Below are 21214 nucleotides of genomic sequence, written 5' to 3' on the forward strand. Positions count from 1 at the left end.
AAACTTCTAGGTCACAATAAATATGCAATGTGTACTCCATCATTTGCCTCTGCCTTGCTAACTGTTAAGATTTTTCTTTCAGGCAACAAAAGGTCTGCAAATTGTGTATACAGTTTAAAACTTAAATGAGGCAGTATGGGCTCAGACATGTGGGCCTGTGGTCGTTGTTGAAGTTCTGTACCTTGCGTTACTCTTGTTTCCACTAACTACAGAGAATCATACGCCTGGCTTCGTTGCTCAATTGTTGTGCCAGTTCACTATATCTATTTCAGTTAGCATATTTTTTCCTTATGGTCTTATTAATGCCCAACTTGGTTGGCTTATAGGGGCGAACATTAGGTTAAAGACAGATTCCTACTGATGGTTTTGCATGGATTGCCTCTAGTGGTTAGAGGGTGAGCTCTAGGGCCCTAACTCCGCTCCTGTTGGTTAAGCATGAAAAACTGGGGCTATTTCCAGGCCTGGCTGTAGACATTGTGTTCAGTGGTCATATTGACTATTGTGGTACCCTAATATAGGTTAAAAGGATTAGTAGTTTTGGAGAGAAGGCATTGCCTTGCTATTAGGACCAGACTCAATGTAAGTCAAAGGAAAATCTTTGGCCATCGTTTTGATAAAAATTGCATCAGAAAAAGATTCCTTACCACTGCTGGATGTCTTACATGTCAGACATTATTTCAAGGTACGTTGCAGGGACTGAAGTTCCTCATGATAGTGTGCCAACCTGAGGTCCAGCTGGCAACAGTCAAACCAGACAAAAAGTTTAGTGAGACTCAGTCAAAATCCTTTCTTAACTTAAAATATGGTCAAGATCTCACTAAATCCTTTCACATGAGTTCTTGATTCTCTTATGCTATATTAGTGTTAAGCAACTATGTATAGATGTTTGCCATTAGTGTGGCACAGTTACTCCTAATTAGTTCCCTTTTTATACAGTTCTGGAATTTCCATTGATCTGTTGTGCAGTTGTTTTATTATGTTGGTTTATGTTTTTAGTACAGGTTTATAAACATTCTAGTTTACTTATTGTCATTTGAAATTGTAGCGTTTATTAGTGTGAAATTCACAAAAATTTGATTCTACGAGAGATCATTTTGTTTTGTGGTTTTTTTGTATAGATGGGTGGGCCATTTTATGTTTAGCTAAGTGGTTTGCTTCCTAACACCTAGCTTACGCAGATTATTTTCTAGACAGGTTTGCTACCCAGGAAAATTACTATGATGTAATTTGGGTTTTGGATAACATTATCTGAATGTTTCTAAGATATATGCTAGTGAAATGTTGAAGAGAGAAGTGCTGTTGAGTTTTCTGTGTTTGAAAACTATATAGCTTTAGTGCCTTGTTCTGAATAAGAGGGCGAGGTGTGTTTAAACTAATGTTACCTGAATGGTTCGAAGTGGTGTAGTGATAGGAAATGTTGTTAAGTTGGCATTGCTTTTATAAGCTATATGATATGTATGGTACGTTCTGCACATGAAGGTGTAATGGTGTGTTAGGGTGTTTATCTAGTATGCTTTGTTTGAGAAAATCTAATTTTAGGTAAAGTTGGAAAAGTGAGATTTCTTGGGTGTAAGGTGCCCTCATGGTAGTTTGTTATAGTAGTCTGATGGCAGTCTGATATTGCATGTGTGGCATGTGCTGGGGTGGGTGGTAAGAGCTGTGATTCATACAATTGTACACTGATCTGAGTTATCAAGTTCGCAGGGCATGAATTAATGGCATGGCCATTAGAAAGACTGGAAAACAGGGAGAGAGGGAGAGAGAGAGAGAGCGAGAGAAATTAAATCAGTGTGCATGGTTATGGTTGTGCATGCATGAGTGAATGAGTCTGTTTTCGGTAACAAATAGCTTGGATCAGAAGAAATAGAAGGATGCCATCTCTTCCCCTATACCAGTGTCTCCCCACAGAATCCAAAAGGCTGCCAATTTCAGATCAGTACATTATATAAGACTAGTCAGGTAAAGGAAAAAGGATGACATCTGAGACTGACAGTAAGATTCCTGGTCTTTTCTTTAGGTTTGAGAAGGATGAATACTTTGTCCTTGCACTCTGCCTATTTTAAGGTGGCCTGAACTAGGTGACCAAAGAGTAGGACGTCACCATATGTTGCCTAGATGACTGCTGTGGTACAAAAGGGGGTGGTGATGGACGGCTGAAAGGCCAGAAACCGGTCCTCGGAAGCTTGTTTCCGGTCCAGGGAAGCCACGGATTGGCAGTTCGGGCTGGACTGTTCCCATGAGGCACAGGGTCAGACTGATTTGCATATGGCCATGTCTGAACTGGGTTGACAGAGTGGGCTAAAGAACGGTGATGGATTAAACCCAGATCTGTTGACTGGGTGTGAGTGTTTGATTGGTTCAGATGCTCCGTCCATCACCACCCCCTTTTGTACCACCTAGATGACTGCTGTGACAGTGCCTCTAAGCTCATGACCTAATGACCAAGGAGCTGACAGGCCCAAATTTGGGAACATCCAGGCACATGTAAGGTTAAGCGTTTCTCAGTACAGACTAGGTCTGGGTGAAATTTTAATTACGTCGCAATAATTCCTGTAATTTTGTGTTACTCTAATTGACACATAATGACCCCAAATTATGGAATTGTGCCTGTTCTCATTATTATAAGTAATTTTTTGCAAAAATCCTACTGCAAGAGCACAAGTACAACAAACTATGGGGGTCATTAGGATGACGGGTGGACTTTGCCATCCATTCGTGGTACGGAACCGCCCGCCATTGGTGCAGGGGTCCTGTTGGTGACATTAGGATGCACCTGCCATACTGGCGGGCGAATCCTGCATTTTTGACATTGCAGTGGGCTCACAGCACTGCCCGCCATAATGCCAAGAAGGCATGGCGTGCACTTCCATGCACAACGTGGCAGGCACCGCCCGGTGCCTGCCATGTTGTACATGGAACTGCAGGGGGGTACCATAGGTACCCCCCATGTACACCCCCCAGAATCCTGGCAAAAACCGCCTCCCTTTCAGTTGCGGCGTTGCCGCCACGAAAAGGCAACACCCCGCCTGCATAATAATATGGATGGCGGTGTCTACCAGACAACGCCACCATATAAACTGCTTTTCTGCCCAGTAGGCAATCTGGCGGATTGTCTACCGGCAGAAAAACGGTGGACGGTCTTCCCGTCCGCCGGGGTACACCCCCACCATGGTAATGTGGCGAGGGAAATTCTTATGCTGGCGGTGGTTTTTTGTGGGCAGATCGCCACAACCATACGGGCGGTGACGGTCTGCCCGATATCTTAATGAGCCCCTTAGTGTGGCTGAGCATCTGCTGCTGTACGTGCTCTGTTGCATTTAGCGCTATTTTCTTGGTGTAAAATGTATGCTCATGTCAATTTTGAATGTGAGGATTCATTTTGCACTAAGACAATAGTGTTAAATGCTAGGTTATGCTCTTCACCTAATTTTGCATAATGTTGCATAATTATGCTGTACTTTTTCTTAATTGTGCTATGACTAAGTAAGTGAGTTATGGCACCCCCTAGTACAGACCCCTGTCTGTTTTATTGTAGGATTTCGGGATCTTGGACTGCTGGGTTAAATGCATGAGTGAGTGTGGTGAAGTGTGTCAGTGAGGTAGAAAAGTTTGGTGGAGGCCTCTATACGGGGAATCACAGAAGCATTTTAGAGCATAAGCGAATGAATGAGTACAAGAGTGAGTGCATACGTGAGCAAGAGAATGAGTGCATGAAGGATGAGTTACAGCTCGTTCCCCCCTACAAGACCAAGCATTACCAGAGGCAGCTTATGCAGATTAACACACTGAATGATCAATTTATGCAAATCGATTTCATGATGAGTCCAATCCTTACGATGTAAGCACACTACCTGGGCATAATTGCCTCTCTCAGGAGATCTTATATAGCTGGGGTTTTCTTCATAGTCGGGGTTTTTGACATCACACCAAATTCAAAGCCTCAATATGTATTTTTGAAAAAGCAGGGTTCAGGCACTCTTAGGTGACACATTTCACCCGAACCTGTCTGGGTTGTTTCTGTATAGTTCCTACTGCCTCTTTTCATTAACCGACACCTCAACCACTACAGACACTGCAGAGACTGCTCCCTGGTTCTAATAGTGCAGACTTGGGATATTGTTTACCTTGGAAGAATACATGCCACAGTATTCAAAACAAGTTCTTCTCCTGCAGAAAATGTCCTGCCACAAAGATACATGTTAAGATAAGGAGGAGTTTGCAATAGTGGTATGCAAAGTATTCAAAGCATATAAGAACCTTAGGTGTAACACCATCCAGCAGCAACAGTAATAGTATGAACAAGGGGAGTTTTCTTATAAACAATTCACCCTTTCACTCGAATTCAGCATAGTGATCTTAAGTAGCTAATCTGGGGTAAGCATAAGCATACCATTACTGCTGAGTGTGTTACTGCAAAGGAAAATACATTGTGAACTAGGTCAAGCACTGTGTACAGCAAGAGTCTGCATTAGGCATCACAGTTTCATCTGGAAATTACCCAAGGGTTCGACATGTAATTCAGCAGTGCAGGAGACAAGTTTGGTAAAAAATTACAAAAATGCAAACTTTGTCCATTTTTCTTTCATGTGTCTTGCGACTTTATGTGTGCATGTCCCTTAAGCAGCCAATCAAGTCTTTCCTGAGCCCTTAAATACATTTGATTTAATCACGTATTTTGGAAATCTAGATCCTGTTGATTAATTGTAAGATAACTCAATTTTCCACACTAACAATAATAGGAAGTGCTAGCATCACTTCCTCGTATTTTTTGGGGGGGCAAGGTGTTCCCAAAGCAAGAGCAAGTGCTGCATGTTTGTTAAGAAGCCATAACCTAGGGTTTTAATTTGCTGCTCCTAGTTATCCATATGCAAACCCTGGCTATTCAAACCCTGGCTCATCCCAAGGTGCAGTATGCAGCACACTTAGAAAGAGGAAACTAACAAGGAGGAATAAAGATAGCCCTCCCCAGGGAAGGCCTAGCATTTTGACGCATTCCCAGGTTTACCAGTCTTGGTAAATCTGGGAATGCGTCGAAATCCATAGGTAGTTAGTTGCTTGGGAACACGCAGGCTCCACCTGTGGAAAACCTTCCCAGGGCAGAGTAACGTAAGGCAGTGACTTGCACTGTTTGATCACTCTACGGTTACCAAGCAATGCAGGGTCGTGAAAGGTGATCTTGCATTGCTTGATGTTTGATATTTTATAATTTATATAGCGCCCAAATCACCCTGTCAGGGGTATCTCCGTGCTAGGACTGGGAGCTACAGCCAGGCAAACACACCTCAGAACAGATAGGTCTTTAGCAGCTTTCTGAATTGTAAGTAGTCTGGACATTGACGTAAGTAAGTAGGTAAGTAAATCTGACTTAAGTATTGCGTTGCCCTTGCGTTCCCACACATGGCACAGTACAATGATAAATCGTCCCCTTAGTGTGAATCATTTTTCACTGAGCGTGTGAGAACCATTTTGCGTTGCAATATGCTACTGCATAGTGAACCCTCCAATAATTTCTAGGTATGTGTGAAGCAAATCACCAGCTTTATATTGTGATAAGGAAGTTTTAGACATTTTAAATTGTCATGCCTGCTTGCATTTAAGTCATCTGGAACCAGGCGTTCTCTCTTTGAAGTCATCCTCTTTTGATTTCAGCTAATTAATCAGAGGTTGGCATTAGAACTGATCATGGAAAAGAATGCGCTGGTATCTTGGGATATTACACTACTTGTCTTCCAAAATGCCATGCAACTATTTTAACATGAAGGGCATGAAATGTCTGTCTGACTGTTTTAATCTTAATTGGCTTGACTTAATTGCGTGAGATTAAATGTCCTCACGGTTTTCCTGCAGAAAAGAGGCCCTACACCTGCGAGGTTTGCGCTAAATCCTTCAAACGACTTGATCAAGTGGCTGCGCACAAAATAATTCACTGTGAAGATAAACCATACAAGTGCAAGCTTTGCGGAAAGGGATTTGCCCACAGAAATGTTTACAAGAACCACAAGAAGGTAAAGTCCCCGTAGAATTATTTTTTTCATTCCATGAAAGCACTAAATTGAGATGCTGATTTTCGCCTAAATGTATGTCATGTACTTGAAACTCTACGACATATAAGCAGGTTGTGTAGGAAAACATTGACAGCCTTTGCTAGCCTCTGCTTGATCAGGACAGTTATGAATGGGAATAAAGCCTACAAATCTTTGACCTTTTGGCTTGAAAGGACAGTATACATTTGACACCTACCATGACGACAGAATTGTGCTTCTAGACTGGTCGTCTTGGAGCAAATGCCATATGTACAGCACCGTATGTTAACACCCATGAACAGTGGCTCTGTCTAAAGGCAATGAGTAAGGGATAGTTCCATAGAGATTTTCGAATTGTAGGCTGAGCGACATAAATATAACATAAGATGACAGATTTGGGGATCTATTGTAACTTCTGGTGCGGATAGATTTCTTGCCCAAGAGCATGCAGAAACAACAGCACAGTGAATAACCATTAGTTCTGCAATAGATTAATAATTTATATATTTATTTAATTTCATTGGTACCACATTAGCATGTTACCTTGGGATCTCTTCATAGGATTTGGAGTCAGAACATGCATATATCATGGCTAATTTCTAATGAAATAGGAGTTACTCGAATTCCGACATTAACGGTTTGTCAACTGTGGTCTTGATTGGTACGGTATTTTTGATTTCTGTGCCCTTCTGTTTGTGCTCTGGTCTCATCTTGATGGGTAGGGTGGGCCTTTTAGTGGTTAACGGGCTGTCAAAAGTATGCTCTATGGCATCAAGTCTCTCTTGACTGTTATTCAGTTAAGGATTACATTTGCTCCAGAGTCGGATTCACAATACTCTGATTTTCTTCCATATTTTTTACATTTGAAGATAGCTTGGATCCTGCTGGGTCAGAACCTGCAATCATGTGTGTATTTGAGAACGAGCTTCCACAGGTTTTCTGATTCCACCCGATGCCCCTACACCAAATTTTGGCAATTTTATTTTCTGTCCATGGAATGGGAAATACCTACATAGACCCAGGAGTACTGGGTCCTTTTATGTATTTAAACCTGATTATGGAGTCAAATTCACTGACATGTATGCGTGCTCAAAAGTCATATTCAGTATTGTGTTAAGTTCTCTGCAATCAATGAACAAAATACTGAATATGACTGTTTGCTCTAAATGAATCCACTTAAGCTCTCTCATGCCTGGGGTGACAAAGTCAGACATATTTAAGGGTTGTATGACTATCCATCGCAAGCAATCTCATCGCGGGCGTTTGCATCGCGGGAAAAACATCGCAGAAGACATCACAGCGGCCATTTTTTGATCGCGCGTCGTTACGACGCAACTGCGGGCACAGCCTTGGATAGCCTGTTCTATCGGCGACATGACATCGCGCGACTTAACAACGCGATGTTTTACATCGCCAATGGGTTGGTGGGGGGGTGTGGGGGGGGCGGTATATATTGTGTTGCACACAGTGTGTTAATCTATTTGTCCCTGTGCCGGTACCGTGTGGACTGCCTCCTGTAATCGGTAAGTGTTCCCCTCATTCTCTGTGCCTGCCTTCGGCCCTATCTTAAAAACTAAAGTTCCTGGCACGTGCAGCTGGTGCAGAATATTAACTCTTGGCAGGAATGGGGGAAACGCGATGCGTTGCAATGATTTACTTAGTCAGTATCTCCTAGCTCTTCCCTTAGAGAAATACGCTGTAATTTGATGTGTTTGAGCCTTATAAAAAAAAAAGTGTTCGATGCATGGTTTGTCTTGCTACTTGGCACCTTGGCATTAAGATCTACGGCTATATCTGGCACCTTTCATGTTCCCGTAAAGCCGCAAAATAATTGCCTTTAATTTAACACTTAATTTTAGTGTAGCGCACACTGCTCACCTTGTTAGCCGTTTCGGAAAACATGCAAAGCTTGTCTTTATCCACGTAAATGCTAATCTAACTAAAATCGGTCGAGGAATAAACGCGCATTTTCACCAGTCAGGCATTTGCCTCTCCCTGAACTTCTCATTGAAATACATTACCCTCCAGTCACAAAATTTGAGTTTTCAGACCTCCCAACGGTTAGTGTCGGCCATTGAAGCAAATTAGTGTGCAACCACTTTACATAATGGATAGCGTGGGATGTGTGCACTATTTGCCACCGTTTTTTCTTGCCTCTGCACAATGTTTTCCTCGTTGTTGTGTGCCCTCCTGCCCTATGTTTCCCTCTTTTATGCGTGCCCTAATGCCCTGTGTTTCCCTTGTTTTTCGTGCCCCTTTGCCCTATGTTTCCCTCGTTTTTGAGTGCCCTTCTGCCCTCTGTTTCCCTCGTTTTGTGTGCCCTCCTGCCCTATGTTTCCCTCGTTTTTGAGTGCCCTTCTGCCATCTGTTTGCCTCGTTTTGTGTACCCTCCTGCCCTATGTTTCCCTCGTTTTTGAGTGCCCTTCTGCCCTCTGTTTGCCTCGTTTTGTGTGCCCTCCTGCCCTATGTTTCCCTCGTTTTTGAGTGCCCTTCTGCCCTCTGTTTGCATCGTTTTGTGTGCCCTCCTGCCCTATGTTACCCTCGTTTTGAGTGCCCTTCTGCCATGTGTTTCGCTCGTTTTGGTAGATGCCAGTAAAAAAGTCGAGCTGAATACCCCCAGCGAACAGCATGTCGGTATGTTAGCCAACCTCAAGTCTTGTATCTTAAAAGAAGTAATTGTGTGCAAGATCAAGTTAAACAGAATTACATTAAATAAAGAATGCATCTGTGTTCAATCTTTAAGGAAAGAAGGAACTTTGCGAGGTTCCGCTTGCTATGAGTATTTTCCTTCGGGGAGTTCTGAGGCATCGTTCAGTAAGCTGGCCGGCCTGTGGGGTACCACTATTGGGCTATGTTTTTGAATAAATATCCTTGCTACATTATTGTGGCTCCAGATTTCCTTCGCAACAAAGTTGTGCCGACTGGAGGCTAGGAGGTCTGCAGGACGCAACACAACTGATGGTTACACAAACCCACTTATCGGACAAAGAAAGCAGTCTTGTGGGAGAGACAGGTTACCATGTGAGAAACTGTGCCACACCAACGAACAAATGGTAGAAAAAAACATTTATGGGGCAGGAAGGAATGCAGCATTAGACAGGGTACTGTGTGAAGAACTATACCACATTTCAACCCAGTATTGACTGTTAGGACGAACTGATAGGCACCCACCCATCCATCCATCCATCCACCCATCCCACCCATCCATCCATCCACCCAATCCACCACCATCCATCCACCCATCCCACCCACCCATCCACCTACCCATCCAGCCATCCACCCACCCACCCATCCATCCATCCACCCATCCCACCCACCCACCCAACCATCCATCCACCCATCCACCCACCCACCCACCCATCCATCCACCCATCCCACCCAACCATCCACCCACCCATCCATCCATCCACCCACCCATCCATCCATCCACCGACCCATCCATCCAATCCACCACCATCCACCCATCCCACCCACCCACCCATCCATCCATCCATCCACCCACCCACCCACCCATCCATCCACCCATGCCATCCCACCCACCCATCCATCCATCCACCCACCCACCCATCCATCCACCCATGCCACCCATGCACCCTCCAGATATATTGATATGAGGGGATGTCGCACACCACCATCCCACCCACCCACCCATCCATCCATCCATCCACCCACCCACCCATCCATCCACCCATGCTACCCATGCACCCACCAGATATATTGATATGAGGGGATGTGCGTGATAAATAAACTTCCCATCAAATTTTGTTGTAAAAAATAAGTATATGAAAAAAAAATAAGTATATAATCTTGGTATGATTGGAGGATTGCAGGCGCGAACCTTGTCTGTCAGCACCAAAGTCAGTATATGTTTCCGTTAGACCACATGTTGTTGCAGTGACTGAAGTTGATGTTTTGCTTATTGAAATAAACATATTTCCAAATATGCACCGCTTTACAATGATGCTTAAATATGAATTCGATGTCAATGATGCTTAAATAAACAAATAAACATCGTTTTTAAATAACCATATTTCCAAATATGCACCGCTTTGCTTGTTTCTGTTAATGCTCGCCGTTCCGTTTTTACGCTGCTTAATTACCTCCGTCAGAAATAAACATTCTTCTAATGATGCTTAAATAAACATTGTTTTGTAATCATATTTCCAAATATGCACCCTTTTTATGCTGATGCTTAATTAAACATTGTTTTGTAATCATATTTCCAAATATGCACCGTTTTTACGCTGCTTAATTACCTCTGTCAGTTTATGTCATTGTGCTTAAATAAACATTCTTAAAATAACCCCCGTCAGTGTTCTTTACATGTAAACACTGTCATGTTATTCGCTCGCTTCCCAGTCAATTCGATGTCATCGCTAACGATGTATTAGGTAATGCGATGCACTTGCATGCGTCCTAATGACATGCGAGGTAATGACGGGCACGATGTAATTGCCGCGTTGCAATGTCAGCGCGATGCGATGTATCCGATGTAAGGGGTGCTTCCCATATTTAAGTTCAGGCGAAGAGTGACTGTTTTATATGTGATCCTTTACAGGTTCTGAACTTTCTGAGGTACAGTCTAAACAGAATATTACAATAACAGCAGTAATATAAAATCATTGTTCCACCTGAAGAAATGTAAGGGCCCTTTGCAAAACAATAAACTGAAAGTTGGTTCTATCCAGCACCACCGCAATTTGTTGTATGAAGGATAGGACTTGCATTGAATCAGACCCTTATTATTTTTTTAGAATTATTTAGAGGGCTTGTTATGTATATGGCATGATCATATCAAATCGGTTAACAGAGTGCTTTACAAAGGTATCTATTGTTTACAACAGAGCAGTATAAAATGGGGAAGTTAGTAAAAAACAGCATATTAACATAATCTCGGTTTTGGGAAATGCATCTACGTCTTTAGTACAGAGGGTCTCAGATGTGTTGTGAATTATCAGGATTTAAGCCTAGGCACAATGTAGGTAAATATAATTCTCTTCTATCCAATAGTATTCTTTATTGTTCCCAGTGCCATATGAAACTCTAGGGGGCATATTGGCAACAACTTGCGATAATTATCGCAAACCGCGCCTAGCGCGATTTTTTTATCACCTCCTATCGCTGGATTTTATCGCAGATATAGCTCAGTATTACCAACGTTTATCTCCAAAGCGATAAAAAATCCAGCAATAGCGGTGAATCCCATCTATAACATGAGATTTCCAGCGATAAAAATCCTATCACTAAGGAAAATCTCACTAATAGGCAGGTGGGTACTTACCCATAGAATCCACCTCCCATTGACTATTATTGCTAAGGCAGGTTTTTACCAGGTGTAAAATCCTGGCCCTAATCGTGGTTAGCGTGCGATTTTTTATTGTGTCGCGGGTATTGCTGATAGGCGATAGCTGTGTTAGCGACTGCCACCAGTTTGGGTACGCTCACTTTGCATGTCATTAGCGATAAATATCGCTGACATGCAAAGCGGGCCCCAAACTGGCCGCTATCGCCTGGAAGCTGTCACTAAAGCTTGGTTGATTGGGCGATAAAACAATCGCTGCTTTATCAGCAAAAAAGTGCCGCTAAAGCGTCGATAACGCCCTTGCTAACATGCCCAAATATTTTTTACATAGATTTGAACTTGAAGCTGATGTTTTGATGCAGGTTTTATAAGGGCTTTCACACTGACATATGCATGTGAATGAGTGCAACTGAGAGGCTAGGAGAGGTTTATATTTGACCAGACTAATTTATGGCATGATTTAGCTTTGTTGGATTTGATGATTCCATTCTGATAAGGAGGGATGCAACTGCTGTATTGCTGGGGTAGTGACCTAAGCCCATTTTTCAAGCCTGTCAGGCTATCGAATATGCAATTATAGCTCTGGCCATGATGGCATCCCCTCTTTGGTTGTGGATGTGTTTGAATATGTAAATTGGACAATGGTCCACCAATGATCCTGATGCGCCACAGGCTTTTGTGTGATTGCTGAACTCATCAGTAAATAGAGAGTTGAAAGGAAGTAGTTAATGAGGAATAGGTTGCAAGGTAAATTCGATATCTTTGTTTTGTTCTAGGCCCTCTTTGGTTTTAGACTCAATCTATTTTCCAAGTTCTTTGAATCCATATCCATACTAATATTATGAAGAGAGAGCCCAAACCTTTGAGACGGGTAATCTCAGTAACCACAGCACCAATCACAACACCCAATACAGCGTTGGAAAGGGCAGTTGCAGCAGAAGGACATAGGTTTAGCAGACGGATAAAAAAAATTATTAAAAAAATGCAAAAAACTACATCATCCAGAAGGCCGAGGGCCAAAATAACATCAAACAGGAAATTATGTAATAATGTGACTCACTATATTGAGACTGAGAGTCTGAAGCCAAATTGATCGTGAACAAGGGATATGCTGTCCCGAAACGCATAGATTTGTGCTTGCCTGCTTGAGAAGCTCCATGCTGTGAGAATTAAATAAAAAAGCACATAAGTGAAGACAAACGCGATTTCGTCCTGTTTTTCTCCCAGCTGGGGGAATTGGTTGTGGATTTAAATGCGGCGTGGTTCTGCCGCGGGGATTTACGAACCGGCGAGAGAGCGCGGCAAATTCTGGCGAAAAGGAACCGAGGGGTATCAATATATATATATATATATATATATGTCTCCATGATGCCCAAAGCTACAAGGACGCTACTCCACAGAAAACGGCTTAACAAAACCTTTTATTTCCAAACAGATGCTGACCTCCCAATTAATTCCTTTCCCAACGCGTTTCGAAGCAAACGTGCTCCTTCATCATGGGGGGAAGACTGGCAAACCGGAAAACACACAACTCGAATTTCCGCTATTTGCATGTGCTCCCTGGTGAGCAGCATGCCGGTAGTTGTAGTGTCACATTAAATCCTCACAGTGAGGTCCGTGATTTTGGCTACTCCACAGAAAACGGCTTAACAAAACCTTTTATTTCCAAACAGATGCTGACCTCCCAATTAATTCCTTTCCCAACGCGTTTCGAAGCAAACGTGCTCCTTCATCATGGGGGGAAGACTGGCAAACCGGAAAACACACAACTCGAATTTCCGCTATTTGAGGATGCACCATCTGTAAAGACTCAAATACAGACCTGCGTGTTTGGGAACATTTCCCGAGCTGAATGGCAGCACAGAGGACTTCGAATTTAAACAGATGCTGAATTTCTGAAACCCACTGGAGGGTTTATATTTTACACTGTAATGGAAGCACAAATTTACCTGACAAAATCACGGACCTCACTGTGAGGATTTAATGTGACACTACAACTACCGGCATGCTGCTCACCAGGGAGCACATGCAAATAGCGGAAATTCGAGTTGTGTGTTTTCCGGTTTGCCAGTCTTCCCCCCATGATGAAGGAGCACGTTTGCTTCGAAACGCGTTGGGAAAGGAATTAATTGGGAGGTCAGCATCTGTTTGGAAATAAAAGGTTTTGTTAAGCCGTTTTCTGTGGAGTAGCGTCCTTGTAGCTTTGGGCATCATGGAGACATGTTTAAACACGGCAGCCTAACCGTGTGAGGATGCACCATCTGTAAAGACTCAAATACAGACCTGCGTGTTTGGGAACATTTCCCGAGCTGAATGGCAGCACAGAGGACTTCGAATTTAAACAGATGCTGAATTTCTGAAACCCACTGGAGGGTTTATATTTTACACTGTAATGGAAGCACGAATTTACCTGACAAAATCACGGACCTCACTGTGAGGATTTAATGTGACACTACAACTACCGGCATGCTGCTCACCAGGGAGCACATGCAAACAGCGGAAATTCGAGTTGTGTGTTTTCCGGTTTGCCAGTCTTCCCCCCGTGATGAAGGAGCACGTTTGCTTCGAAACGCGTTGGGAAAGGAATTAATTGGGAGGTCAGCATCTGTTTGGAAATAAAAGGTTTTGTTAAGCCGTTTTCTGTGGAGTAGCGTCCTTGTAGCTTTGGGCATTATGGAGACATATATATATAGATATTACCTACTGGCGGTCGCCAGTAGGTATATATAGTTAGGATTTTTTCTCTATGGGTTTTTTGAAAATTCTATGTCTAATAACTTTGGCGTTTGTGGACGGAATTGGCTGAAATTTTCAGGAAAATGGCACATTTTGTTTCTGAGCAGCCCTTGAAAATTTGGGGGGGGTTCGTCAAGGGGGGGCCGAGAAAAAAGGGGGGTCCCAAAACGTGTTTTTAACATTGAGTTTTCCATAGGGCGGTTGGCCTCACTTTTAGCCCGAACGGCTGAATGGATTTGCACGAAACTTGGCAAAATTGTAGGGACTGGTAGCCCGATGTGCCTTTTGTAGGTCTCAATATATGTGCTCCAGTGGATTTTGAGAAATTAACGTTTAAAAAAAGATATATATCTGTAACAGCGGACCGGGCAGCGTCCTAGGACGCGTACTTTTCGCGCAACGGAGCTTTGTGAAGCGAAGCTGATTGGTTCTCCGGCGTCTGTCAACATTCCAAACAGTCCGTAGCGGCCGCCATCTTGTCTCTCGGTAGGATCGAGAGACAAGAGGAGGCCAAAGCGAAGGGGCAAATGACCATAAGGGGGAATAGTAGATCCTCGCTGACCCCCTAGGTTTGATGTGGAGGTTTTAAAAGGGCCCCGCGGGGCAAAAAAAAATAATAATAATAATAATCGAACACCTGAATGGATTTGCACGAAACTTGGCAAAATATTAGGGACTGGTAGCCCGATGTGCCTTTGCTAGGTCTCAATATATGTGCTCCAGTGGATTTTGAGAAATTAACGTTCAAAAAAAGATATATATCTGTAACAGCGCTCCGCTTCGCGTACTTTTCGCGTTACGGAGCTTTGCGAAGCTGATTGGTTCTCCGGCGTCTGTCAACATTCCAAACAGTCCGTAGCGGCCGCCATCTTGTCTCTCGGTAGGATTGAGAGACAAGAGGAGGCCAAAGCGAAGGGGGAAATGACCATAAGGGGGCATAGTAGATCCTTCCTGACCTCTTAGGTTTGATGTACCATTTTGCCAAGTTTGGTGTAATTCCGTTCAGCCATTCAGGCTGTAGACGTATGTAAATGTCCTATGGAAAATTGCATGGGGAAAACACATTTGAAAGTGTTGAAATTTAGAACCAATTAAAATGTTACTTTGGTTTTGTATTTGTGTGTGATGAAAGTTAATTGGTTATGTATATATGTCAAATGAGAGGAAACCACAGCCATTTTGTGATACTACTGTCTGAGGTACATTTGTGAGGAATTTTTGGTGGTGAATTTCTGGTGTTTGATTTACACAGTACTAACACTTCTGCTACTTTTAAAAAGGTGAGTTGTTAATTTGTAAGGGGAACTATGTTGTACACTTGAAGATAATTTGAAAAATGTTTTCTGTTATTTATTTGCAGTCCTTCTGTTATACTAAATACTTGATGAAGTTAGTTTTATATTATGTATTACTAAAAACGATAAATGAAAGTGATTATTTTTTTCTGCAATTTACAGCAAGCAATTTCAAAATAAAATGGCTCACAATGAAGAGACCGTGGCAATTTCTTTTGAATTGTCCACTACATTGATTGAAATTGAGAGCACCAATAATGAAATATTGTCACAAGGAGGACATGACTTGTATGATTCCATTAGATTGATTGAAATGGACAGCACCAAGAATGAAATATTGTCACAAGGAGATGACTTGAATGATTCCACTACATTGATTGAAATTGAGAGCACCAATAATGAAATATTGTCACAAGGAGGAGATGGCTTGTATGATTCCATTAGATTGATTGAAATGGACAGGACCAATAATGAAATATTGTCACAAGGAGGAGATGACTTGAATGATTCCACTACATTGATTGAAATTGAGAGCACCAATAATGAAATATTGTCACGAGGAGATGACTTGAATGATTCCACTACATTGATTGAAATGGACAGCACCAATAATGAAATATTGTCAGAAGGAGGAGATGACTTGAATGATTTTTTTGATCAATCTCTTGATGGCGAATTTATCGAGTGTTTGGAGACCATAGAGTTACAAGAATCATCATTGCAGACTTTTAATGAGGAGATTCCAGATGAGATGATTGAAGAGGAAATTACTGATGAGGACATGTTACTAGTTGTTTCAAATTTAGAAAATTTTGAAGAATAAATTTATATTTAGAAATCAAAAATTGTTTGAGACATTATTTATTTTTATTTTTAATTTATGAGGTTGTAGCGAAGTGATTGTAGTATAAAATGAGACTTATAGTATAGAGTGCAACATTTTTATGTTACATGGTAAGTTTACTCATATTTACTTCCCTTCTGCCACTATATTATCTCCAATGTGTATTTGACATGTCTTCTTCATCTCCGGCCTCCTTTCTCTCACTGTGTGTCTCCGATGCATCTTATCGCTGGTATTTTGTGTAATTACAGAAGAGAGTAAAATAAAATAGTTCGGAACGTGAAAAGGGGGCAAAGTAGAGTACTCCTCACCCCCTAGGCCTTTTTAGGCGGTCCCAAAAGGATCAGTTTCTGCTTTCCTGAGAGATTATGGTATGAGTTCCATATACCACAATAACTTGCATTACAACATGCAAGATATCTATCTCCTATTACCAACTTTTGGAGATATTCGCGCTAAGCGCGAATATCTCCAAAAAGTAACACCTGCCCTGAGCAGTTCTTAGCCATGTTATCCAATGGGAGGTGGATAACATGGCTAAGAGTATTAGCTCGGTAATGCATGAATATCGCTGAGTTTTTAGCGATATTCATGCATTGCGGCCGTTTATTATCGCATTTGCGATAAACCTTGATAATAGTAAGGTTTATCTTCGATAATTTCTGACGATGCTTAGTGGTAAAAAATTGGTTGGTAAGCATCGTTAGCGATAAATATCGCTTAACTTTGGTAATATGCCCCAACGTCTGTTAACGTTCGATTCGAAGGAAATGAGGAAGTGTTGAAAAACATTGTCTGCGCCATCTTGCCTTTTTTGAAATGCCACACTTTTGTCGTGCACGGCAGCCATTTTAGATGTCTTGACCAGACCCACTCTCTGCACGCTGTCGATTCGTAGCATGGCTCCTCACCCTCGCAAGCATCTTCCCCAGGCACTGGTCACCCCCGCTCTCTGTCTTATGCATGGGCAATAAACCTCCCCCCATCTGCGCTGCTCTTCCCTGAGAATCACACTGTGCCCGCCCGACACCTCCCTTTCGCCCTATTCACTACCGCACCCTGTGACACTCCTCTTCCTCTGTGTCCGATTGTCCAGGCTATCAGCTAGCCCTGCAGATGTAGTTTATGGCCCCAGCTGTAAAGAATCACCCCTCTTCAAAGGAGTTATAGTAGATCAAGGCCCACACCCGATGAGATCCGTCACACCACACGTGTTCCTACTATCTGAAAACTATCCTGTATTGTGATTGGGGAGGGGACCGAGCCTGAAGCGGAAGATTCCAGGAATGACTCTTTGTACATCAAAGTTTTTACAATTATGTGTCACATAAAAAATATATAGCACTCCAACAAAGTAGTAGGAATATAAAACTTTAATAACATATAAATATATACAACAAAACAAAAACAGTAATAGATTTATTGAAATTGACAGCACCAATAATGAAATATTCTTGTCAGTAGCGGTCTGTTGTGCGAATAGTTCCAAGGCAGCAGAACGCGCTGAAATCTGGATGTCACGAAGGTGATGTCTAGCAAGTTGCCGCCCAGCAAATAACGGCGTGGGGCGCCGCGGGGGTGAGTGAGTCCAGTAGGCACCACAGCTATTCTTACCGGCATTGCAGAATTACTGCTGGGGACAATGCCTGTGCTGGAGCAGGGTCACAGCAGAAACAAAAAGGATTCTGTTGAAGATGTTGTTGGTTTTCAATTTGAAAACAGTTCTGGTGTCAACTGCTATGCTAATGTAGTGGTTAATGTTTTGTTTTCTCTAGAAAATGTAAAAGAGGGGGAGGCAGTCCAAAGTTCCGTTAAAAGGGCAAAGGAAAGGATCGGTGGTTTGAACTATCAGTCAAAAAGGGGAGGGGGTGCAACAATTTTTCCTACCGGGTCACACTGTGCTTTCACCGGAAGTGAGGTCTGCAGGATTCTAGTAATTCAAAGTGAGGCTGGCGCCGACGTCCCGCGGATACAGTTTCGTCACTCCACGGGTGATCATGGCAGTCATTCCCCATCGGGGGTGGGAGACTCCCGCGGCTCCTCTAGAATCTTCAAGGTCGTGGAGGACTACGGTGGTGGAGTCAACCAGTGACCGGGCCATTTCTTTATGCTGGGCCCGCTCTTGCCAGGTCGACCGCCATTTTGAGAGTTCGGTAGCTACTGGCGATCGCGGGGTCAAATGAACGGACGGGCTCCACCCTGCCGGGCGAGACGTTGCAGCATGGCCACAGTGGAAGAACTCTTTTCCGGGCGCCTGGACCGCTGAGGGTGCAGCTGGGAAGCCTACACTGGGGAGGCGGGAGAGGCCTGTTCGCACCGTCTCTCCCTCCCAGTGCACCCCACGGCGTCTCGCTTGAGATTTGTTATGGCCGGACCAGGCGATGAGGACGAGGGGGGGGTCGGAGGCATGTGCAAGACATCCCCCCCCAGTGTTGTCGCAGCCATTATAAAAGAAAGAAGTGTCCCGTCCGTCTTCGGGCCGGGCTTCCGGTGGATGTCGGCCGGACGCCCCTGGCTCTGGCCCCATGAACGGGTTTCTTGGTTTATCGGCTGCAGCCGGATTCCGTCGGCCTCGGCCCCCCGACCGTTGGTGGCCGGACCGGAAGAGCATGTGGCGGGACTACCTGCAACTCTCAAGGGCCACCGCGGCCGGACTGGGAGAGAGAGGGGAGGGTCGAGGAGACATTCCCCCCCCCCTGCAACTGTTCAGCGTTGTAAAGGCAATCCCCTGGCCGGGTCCCGTTGGTCTCGGCCTCTCCTCCGGCTACACCCTACGTTAGGATCTCCTGGCCGAGGCGTGGCAGCAGGACCTGCCTTATATGGGCTGCTCCCGGCTGGGCGTAGCCGGAACCCTGCCCCACCTTGGAAGTTTCCAGAGTGGGGGCGGATGTTCTACTGACTTGCATTTTCCCTAGTCTATCGATTTTTTTGGCGTGGCAGGCGGTGGGACAGCGAGGGGTGATTTGGTTTCTCTTACTGTTTTTCTGGTCTCTCACCACTGGCATATTTTAACGTTTTCTTGTTTCTAGGACATTAATAGGTTTTATCATTACGTTATGTTATCGTTTCTTTGTTCGTTGTTTAATAAAAGTTCATGTTCATCAGTGGCCTACTGATTTTCGTTTTCCTATTCTTTTCTTTCCAGGTTGTTTCATGCTAAAGTTTCTGTTAACAGGATACAGTGATCACTTCGTTATTATTGCATATGTCCTTTTCACTAGGGGTGCTCTCTGGTCGGGCCAGATGACGTATGTCTAGTAAATGGTCCGGGTGAAACAGGTGCATCAATCAGTGGGGATAGGCATGATAGATTACAACGGGGGAGAAAGGTCCGCATTACGTACCCTTTCACTACTTGCAAAGATTTTCCTACGTTTATTTGCAAACAGGGAATACCTCCAAAAAGAACTAATTCCCAAACAGTCAATGTTCGGACAATCAATCAATCAATGAGGAATGAAATAGGTACGACGTGTTAAAGGCTTGCGTTACCTACCCTTCACTATCTGCAAAGGGAGAGAGAATATTCCTATTCTTCCTCGTTTGCAGGTAGAGAAGATCCTTAAGAGAATTAACATCGAACAATTCAATGCTCGATTGAAACAATCAACAAGGGGTACTGTGAACACAAATGAACGCCGCTTATGTACATACGCATTGCTATTTTCAACAGGTTGTTCCTAATGTTTCTATTTTAGCGAGGTCAAAAAGAGATCCCATTAGTGGCCTACTGATTTTGCTCGATTCCTTTTGTTTTTTTACACGATTTTTCGCTATCTGCAAAGACTAAACAGAGTATTGCGACTCTGTGCTTGTTTGTAAATAGAGAATGAACCAAAGAGAACAATCAATCAAATGGAGAGAGAAGCAGGCACGACGGATTACAAAGGGGGAAAGGGCTGCGTTAACTACCCTTCACTATCTGCAAAGAGAGAGTACTCCTAATAGAAATGAGGGGTGGGGGGCAGCAATCAAAGCAGATCAGTGTGCATAAACACGAAAAAAAAAATTCTTACCACGTACTTGACATTCGACAGCTTATGATATTTGCTATTAAAAAACCATTGAAATTCACTGAAAAAACCATAGGTTATAGACCATATATAGTTAGGAATTAGCATTTACAAAACCTTGAAAATTCACTGAAAAAACCATAGGTTATAGACCATATATAGTTAGGAATTAGCATTTAAAAAACCTTATTTTACTCACACAAAACCATTGAAATTCCATATATAGTTAGTTGCACTAACTATATATTGCGCACCCGCAATCCACTGCTGATGATGTCACATATTACATCATTCATGACATGGTCAGTGACATCACTGATGACATCACTGATGACATCTCAAATGACATCACTGATGACATCTCATTTGACATCAATGACCACATCACTGATGATATCATTCATGTGACAATACAATGCATCTCCTCACATTTTAATATAACCTCTGTTTCACCCAGTGTTAAAAACAGAGTATAATTTTTGAAACCATTGACACACCAATACTAGTTACTACATACGTACTCACTGATTCCTACGTCTACACACACATTCACTCATTCACCCATACAATCATTCATACATACAATCACTCATGTTTACAACACAATCATATGCACTCATACACCTATACAGACACTCACACTCTGCCACTCATCCATGGAGTTACTCACACACCTAGTCAGTCCTGTAAAGAATCAATCACACTTCCATTTTCTACTCTATACAGTTAAACATAGAGCACCTTACGTTTTCAACCATATACTAACACATACTTACTCTCTTATACAATCATTGATACAAGTACACATTGATCTGTACAGAGTCACACACCTCCCATCCAGCCACACACACACTCAGTCTCCCATGCAAATACTTGGGCAATCAATCAATAACCCATATAGTTACTCATATAGCTACTGATCAACACATGCAGCAGTTTACAGAACAACAGACATAATGATGCACAAATTAAGACAGTTTAGTCACTAACCCATGCACTCA

General features: G+C 43.0%; 1 protein-coding gene across 2 annotated transcripts in view; it reads left to right on the forward strand.

The window, feature by feature from the left end:
- PRDM5 (PR/SET domain 5) overlaps nucleotides 1-21214 on the forward strand; it is an 831782-nt gene that overhangs the window by 367471 nt on the left and 443097 nt on the right. For both annotated transcript variants that reach the window (XM_078676853.1, XM_078676854.1), the window contains exon 11: nucleotides 5848-6005. In XM_078676853.1, the coding sequence (XP_078532979.1) occupies nucleotides 5848-6005 (158 nt within the window). The remainder of the gene's footprint in view (nucleotides 1-5847; nucleotides 6006-21214) is intronic.

Source organism: Lissotriton helveticus, chromosome 2_1, assembly GCF_964261635.1.
Source record: "Lissotriton helveticus chromosome 2_1, aLisHel1.1, whole genome shotgun sequence".
Classification (NCBI taxonomy): Eukaryota; Metazoa; Chordata; class Amphibia; order Caudata; family Salamandridae; genus Lissotriton; species Lissotriton helveticus.